Source organism: Gadus chalcogrammus, chromosome 2 (assembly GCF_026213295.1).
Source record: "Gadus chalcogrammus isolate NIFS_2021 chromosome 2, NIFS_Gcha_1.0, whole genome shotgun sequence".
In the NCBI taxonomy this organism is placed as follows: Eukaryota; Metazoa; Chordata; class Actinopteri; order Gadiformes; family Gadidae; genus Gadus; species Gadus chalcogrammus.
Genome location: NC_079413.1, coordinates 9,029,736 through 9,037,235, shown reverse-complemented (window position 1 = coordinate 9,037,235; position 7,500 = coordinate 9,029,736). Strand labels below are relative to the sequence as shown.

The 7,500-nt window shown below is 41.8% G+C and overlaps 1 protein-coding gene across 1 annotated transcript in view; it reads right to left on the bottom strand.

Annotated features, from left to right (window-relative positions):
• Positions 1–291: 291 nt before the first annotated feature.
• pdgfbb (platelet-derived growth factor beta polypeptide b) overlaps positions 292–7,500 on the bottom strand; it is a 16,601-nt gene continuing 9,392 nt past the window's right edge. The window contains exons 4-8 of the mRNA XM_056579430.1: positions 6,326–6,519; positions 5,205–5,396; positions 4,054–4,891; positions 3,697–3,856; positions 292–3,504 (exon numbers count right to left, since the gene is read on the bottom strand). Coding sequence (XP_056435405.1) covers positions 3,714–3,856; positions 4,054–4,891; positions 5,205–5,396; positions 6,326–6,519 — 1,367 coding nt within the window. The 3' untranslated portion in view covers positions 292–3,504; positions 3,697–3,713. The remainder of the gene's footprint in view (positions 3,505–3,696; positions 3,857–4,053; positions 4,892–5,204; positions 5,397–6,325; positions 6,520–7,500) is intronic.

The window sequence follows — 7,500 nt, the reverse complement described above, 5'->3', positions numbered from 1 at the left end:
ACATTTCTCATGGGTACAATTCCACAAGTTGACACATTTGTTCTTTCTATTATTGTTTCAACATTAGGGTGTGCCTGTGTGTGTGTGTGTGTGTGTGTGTCTTTGTGTGTGTACGTATGTATGTGTGTGTGTGTGTGTGTGTGTGTGTGTGTGTGTGTGTGTGTGTGTGTGTGTGTGTGTGTGTGTGTGTGTGTGTGTGTGTGTGTGTGTGTGTGTGTGTGTGTGTGTGTGTGCGTGTGTCTGTCACCTCCTTGCTAGAGTTGGAGACAGCATGCTGGGTCAAAGTTGTAGGTGTGTGTGATATTGAATGAGGGGTCTGGGATTGTTGAATGGATCCCTGAATACACACAGAGGCTGATTGGCGGTTGACCCTCACGGTTATATTTGATTAAGGGGGCCAGATGTCATGCAGTTGTGCGAACGTGATCTCAAACCTAATTTTAAATGAGGCACCTTGTGACCTCTGTGACTTTAAGAGTAGGAGTTGCCTTGATGGCAGTTTAGCTAACCTATGGGGACAGAGCAAGTGAAGTTAGATGTTGATAGTGAAATGGACTGTTAAACTTGGATGATGGCTATTGTTTGATGATTTTAAGGATGTTCATCTTCTGAATCCTCCAAGAGAGATGCATATTTGGCCCTTTTTTGGTCTGGCGTGAAGTATTATCTATCTTAATGAAGTCAACCTACGTGAGAGCGAGGGTTAGCTTAAAGTATTTTGTTTCTGGTTTTTGTTTAATGTAAATTCAAGCCATTACTTTCCTGTATGCCATCCCCCGACAAAAAGTTGGATTGTAAAAGGAAAGGAGGGTGATCATAGCTATAAAAAAAATAAAAAAAATCATTCAATTTAGCACATTTGTTTTTTATACTTATCTCAAAATAGCATTAGATAGCAATATTATCACAAAACATCCCTTTCCTTTGGACACATTAAAGAATCAATCAGACAATCATCAATAACAGTTGTAAGTTGGCATGAAACATACAAGCCTTGTTTTTTTTTCAATAACTTAATAATAAATGCCCATCTGGTTTAGGACAGCACAAAGAAACAGAATTATGACAAATTTTTCATTTCTTTTTTAAGATGGAATATCATTTATATACCGCATCCTCGAACAATATCATATGAAAAGGTAAAACATATCATGGAATTCAGTTTGTGGTGCCTTTTGGAGCTCCAATTGCACCAACTGATCGTGATTGTATTTCTTACGTTAAAAAAGATCACTCCCCCAAGGTCTCTCCTTCGTTCTCCCTCCCTTTCCTTCTCTCTGTCCCTCTTTTCTATTCTCTTCCCAAACATTCAAAAGGGACGCAATTGTTTCAGGGCAAAAAATAAACACAAAGGGAGAGAGATTGAGCTGGAGAGCAAGAGAGAGAGCCAGGAAAGGAACTGCCCACTCTCTCTCTGTCTTGTTTTAGAATTACTTGGCACGCCCGTCTCAGTGGCCTCGTCGTCGTAGTGTTTCTGTCCATGTTGTCAAATCAAACCACAGTCAGGAGGGGAAGCTGCACTGCTCCTATAAATATGGGACCCATTCTGTATACTGTTTCCCGCCTTTTTTATTTGAAGGGATAAAAGGTCAGGAGAGCTGGTGAGCAATAGGAGGGTTCCACATGATGTCACACACATTCCAAGCTGCCATCTTGGTGCTTTTCACCATTATATTATGAATAATAACGACTGGTTGCTTGGTTATTCTACAATTGCTGCTCATGAAGTCCCAAGATGGCAGGCTTGTATTTATTTTGTGAAACTTCAGATCACATGATTGAAATCCTCCTGTAGGGGTTGTTGCATGCCTCTTGAAGTACACCATGTGCATGTATCAGTCTGCCTCCGCGCACGCACACACACACACACATACACACACACACACACACACACACACACACACACACACACACACACACACACACACACACACACACACACACACACACACACACACACACACACACATATATAAATGCAGTGGGAAACAAAATGGCACAATACATACTAATTGACGCGGGATTGAAATTTAAGCTTTACGTTGCACTTGCACTGGCATGTCAATGATTATGATCCCTTTGGAAAATGATCTGATGAACTTACAAATATAAACTATATATATATAATATATATATATTTTTTCATATATATATATGTGTGTCAAACCACATTTCATATGCAGAATTTGTAAAGAAATCGGACACAGACATCGGAAAGATTCAATAAATAAGAACGGCAACAAGACGGGTTATTCGGTTAGACCCTCCTCTTTCACCATTCCATCTCTCTAAAGACTTGCACGCCACAATCTGTCGCACAACTGTAAGACTCCAGTGTTTAAAACAAATTATATAGGTAGATCTCAATAAGTAAAAAAAATACACCAATATTTAAGAAAGAAATATACGCAATAGTGAGTCATAGGTGCTACAGTCATTCGACAATGATGACCTATTCCAAATAATAAACCCCCTGTAAGAGTTTTTGAAGACTTTCGAAAAACAAGAGAGCGTCCTGTATTGAAGTTGTCCTCGAGCCCTCTGGTCAAAAAAAGGCTGAGATGCTAACATCATTGAGCTAATGATAACATATTAACAGGAGATGGGATGAATACATGCGGCTGCAAATATTATTGTGTCGAGTAACACAATGATTGTGAGTTGGAGTTTGCGGAAAGGCTTTTTCGTTTGGTGGCTGTAAATGCAAATACACATGATACCTTTAACCGTTGACTGATGGAAATATGTGTGAATTAGGTACTTTGCAAAATATCCTGATCCACACACATCCTCAGTAATAACAAGATGTAACCACTTTCAAGTTATTGACCTTCTGCTATGCGATATGCCAATATCTAAATGTAATGTATTGCAAGTTTAAAACACGAGAGGGTCAAACATCACAAGTCGGCCTGTATGTGGCCAATACAGGAAAAACTATATCTGACTTACTTTAAGCTAAGGTTAAAAAATGTTGACCCTTTGAAATGCTCAACAGATTGTCCTCAGATCACCTGGTTTACGTATTAATCATCATTATAATCCGTCAGTGCTCTTAAGAGTCCGATTTTCTTTTTCATTATCATCTCGTTGTTGCAGGGATGATTCTCGGATTGAGGCAGCCTTCATTAATAAGAACTGGGATCATCTCCATCAAAGTCCTTTTTCTTTGCTTGTTTTCCCAACCAAAAATGTGTTTGCTTTCCCAATCATTTGGTGTGGTTTCTCCGTGGTTGGCGTCCAACAACGTTTCGACCAAACGTGTCAACGCAAGCAGGGGCCAGTTGAAGTTGATTACCTATTATTGGCGTATACTTGATTCTTTTGAACTGTCGTACTCCATCCAATGGTAACAAAAGGTTCAGACAGTCATTAGTAGTGTTACTAGAAGACGAAAACCCACAGAACGAACAAGAAACAAGAGAATAAATATGAGGACAAGTTTACTCCTCCTCTCAGAAGTCAGAACAGCCAATGAAATGCAAAAGATAGAACCATGTGACCCTGTAGAAAACAACAAACAGGAAGAGACAGAAGTCAGGTTAAGTTTCATCCATCAGGTATATTCATTATGTGAAATCTTATTGCTGTAAGTGAGACTGCCATAACCATCCGTCAGCTATTAGTGATTTAAATAGTACATTTTCAAAAGGTTTTTCACCTTTAAACTTTAATTAAATTATTTGTGGGACTCACTTGGGTCAGTGGAAGTCCTACATGAGCATGGCTCTCATCGCTGCCTTGCTGATTTTCTTGCGGTTCTTCTTCAACCTTCTCCTACGCTGGTTGGGCCGGGCAGGGGCCCGGGGAGCGTCTGGGGTCACCGGGGTCGGTGTGGTGGATGGAGATGTTGTCACTGGGTTTGAGAACGGGGATGATACTAAGTTAACATTCAACATGATTCACAACTCAGTTTAAAATTACGAGAAGTCACGGAAATTATACATTTTCTAAAACGGAAATGACAAGGTATTTTTCTTCAGTTTTCTATTTCTTTATTATGACTGCTGAAAGAAAAGGCTTTTTGCTATAAACCGAACCCTATTAACATACCTATGTTTTGCGTTGTTGTTTGCAGATGATGATGCTGTTTGTATTGAAGGTGAGGCTGTTGCCCGCTCTCTTTCTCCTGTTCCCTCTCTTCCTCTTGTTTCAGTTGTTGCAGCCGTATGAGCTCCTTCTCCCGGTCCAGCCTCTTGTGCAGGAGCAGAAGCTCCCTTCTCTCCTCCTCTAGCTGTGCCTCCTCCATTTGTAACTTCCTCTCTTGCTCTGGGGTTTCATTTCCTCCATGCCTTCCCTTCCCAGGAGGATCCGGGTTGGGCTCCTTTGTCGGTCGGAATCTACCTCCGCCACCGTCCTGATTGGACGCAATGGAGGGAACTTGCTGGTTCGGAGTGTCGAGGTCTTTCTCGTGGCTCTTTGGATCCGTCGATCGTTCCCCTCCCCTCTGAGTCTCTCGATGCCTGTCTGCGTTCTTCTGTAGTCCCAAATCCATCCTGGCCCTTTCCTCTGTGCTGTTGAGCGATAAGGACGGTTCCACCGCACCTCCCGGCCCCTCGACGCCTGCACCAGGTACATCCAAAGGAGACGAGGTCGGACCCCATTGCCCCGCACCTTTCCCTTGTATTCCCGTGCTGTCGTTGGTCTCCAGCAACCTGCTGGCGTTATGCACCCAGTGGGGCGTGCGAAGAACAGCCCCCCCAGAGTGCGAGGCTCCACCGCCGGCCCCGGCCCCGGCCCCAGCTGGGCTGTAGTGCTGCTCCTCCTCCGGCGGGGTGAACGTGTCACCTCGGGGGCTCCAGTGCTGTTCCAGCAGCTTCTCCAGGTGGACCCTCTGGTTCTTCTTGATCTCGTCCTGGCGATGCAGCTCCTCCTTAGAGTGTGACTTGCCCTTTGAATGAGAAAAGCGAAGTTCTTCAGTTTCAAGTCATAATCTGATTCAGAGAAGGAACAATTATAATTCATAACAAAATGATATAGGCTGTTAAAAAAGTATAATCATTTATTTGAATTGTGTGAATCAGTGTGTAAAGCATATCAAATTTTCATCAACACATGGTCTTATCTTAACTTAACAAGATTAGCTAGAGAGATTTATGTGTAAATATCTGTACTTATACCAACATACGCTGCCTAAACTCACAAAGAAAACTTCAAAGTATCAAAGGGAGGTACAATAAAATACAATACAATGCAATTCATACCAGGCCCTGTTGCTGGTCTATGGTTTGGTTGTGGTGTTGGTCCTTGTTGGGAACCGGCCCTCTTCTGGAGGATTTCTTCTTGGGCGCCGGAGGTCGTGGCACCGGCTGGCACCGGCACTCCACGTGGTCCACCACCGACACCACAGCTTTGTCGTAGGTTGCCTTCTGGTTGATGTACTGGATCTTCATCACCTTCCGGTCCACCAGAATTGGAACAGGTTACGTGTTAAAAGGTGCATGACATGTAAACAATGCTTTGGAATTGTGATCTGACGTTAGTCTACTATGTGTTTCAGAGAGTGAGGGTGGGAAAACGATTGCTGAGGATGTGGTCAGTTCAAGTCAACTCTTTATATGATGCATGTTTCATGCACAAGGCAGACTCAATGTGCTTCACATAAAAACATGTCATTCAATTTGATAAAACAGGATTTCAAAGAGTGCATAAAATACATTTAACAACTGGATTTAAAATCCTCAACGAAAGACGTCTGAAAAACAGGATTTAAAAGAATGCATGTAAGACATTTTTAAAGTTAAAATTACATTATAGTATAGCAGAAAGCAAGGGTTACCTTGACCTTGTTTTAAATGTTGTCAGGTTTTGAGCAAGTCTCATGTGTTTAAACAGTTTCTGTTCTGAAACAGTGGATCTTTGAATGGCCTCGATTTACATTTGCATGCTTGATGCATGCCTTATACCTTATATGTTTCAAGCTGTTTGAAGGAGATGTTTTTTGCAAAGAGAAGGTATAGAGAAATGTGAACTATCTCAATTTTTGACACAGTAATGACTATTCATTACATACAAGGCTGAAAGTCACTCTGCATAAAAGCATCTTCCAGGATGATTAAATGGTCTCACAAATCAGACTTTAGATCAATATCTAAAATCTGATATGCATATTTTTCTTCTAGTCTTCTTCACTAGAATATCCCAGCAACGAAACAGGAAACAGGACATAATTCCGGCCTTTGCATTCCTGGTTTTGGCCAATGGCTGTGTGCCATTTTCCCGCAGAGTTTCTGCTATAACATAGTAGTATCATAGCAACTGCTGGATCCCAGATTACTAACTAGTTCATAGAATTGTGTGCGACTGGAAGGTGCGTGTTGTGTACCTGCAGGTATCTGGTGTGTGTGAGCACGGGGACGCACTGCAAGGTGTTGCCGTTGCAGCAGCCGGAACACCTCTGCACCTCCACGCACGGCGGCCATAACAGGAAGTGGGCGTTGCTGCGGTCTAACATGTCCCGGGTCACTTCCACCACCTCTGTGCGGACCTTGCACAGAGCCTGCTGGGCCGGCTGGGCGTCTGAAGAAACACATGATCAAAGACCATTAGATACAAATGACTCACTAGTGATGGAATGTAATCAGATAAGATGAAGCACTTTATTGATCCCGGACGGGAAATTCCTTGCAACAACACCAAGTACAGTTGAAAAAAAAAACGGATACAAAAAAGGAATTATATGAAAAATATGTTGAAACATAATAATAGTAGGAGAGGTACAGATTGTCTTAATGCTGTTGAGAATTGCAGTAGAGGAATAAATAGGCAAAGAAGTACAATTATAGAAGGAAGTAAGTTATTACTATTACTATGAATTATTAGAAACAGTTCTATGACAGAAGTATGCATAGCAGTATGAGTAAGGGGTTGGGGGTGTGGGGGAGGGCATGCTAGTATAGTTGCTATATGGTGTTTGACTCCCAGCCGAAGTTAGTGGGTTAGATTCCCAGTGCCCAAAGTCAACCTTAAGACATCCTTGAGCAAGATGCCTAACTCCAACATGATCAAATTTAGATAAAATCATTAACTGTAATTTACATTCGATGCGTGTATAATAAATGACAAATTCAAATAACTATAATAACAGCTCTAATTAAGCAATTTAACCTACTTCTTTAACGTATTTCATCAGGACAGTTTCAGTGTGTGTTAATAACACTGAACCATGATGAATTACAGTCATACTTAAAATTGCAGAATATCCTACAGTTCCACAGTATTTTTTATCGTGACCTAGCAAAAAACAAGACAATCGTGTGGTTATCTTGGTTTTGATCACATCCCGTTGTGACTAAAACCAAGCCAACTCAGAATAATGAGGAAGAAGAACTTCTATGGGCATGTACCAAAACCTTTTCCCAAGTCCTCCTCCCTATGTGCCTTATTCATGTGCCTTCATGATTCTTAACACTAGCCTGCTCGGGAGCTGGTGTTTAAAACAAAGATGGCTGCCAGAAGAATAAGGCGCATTGCACTTTAGCACCTTGATGAGACGAGACA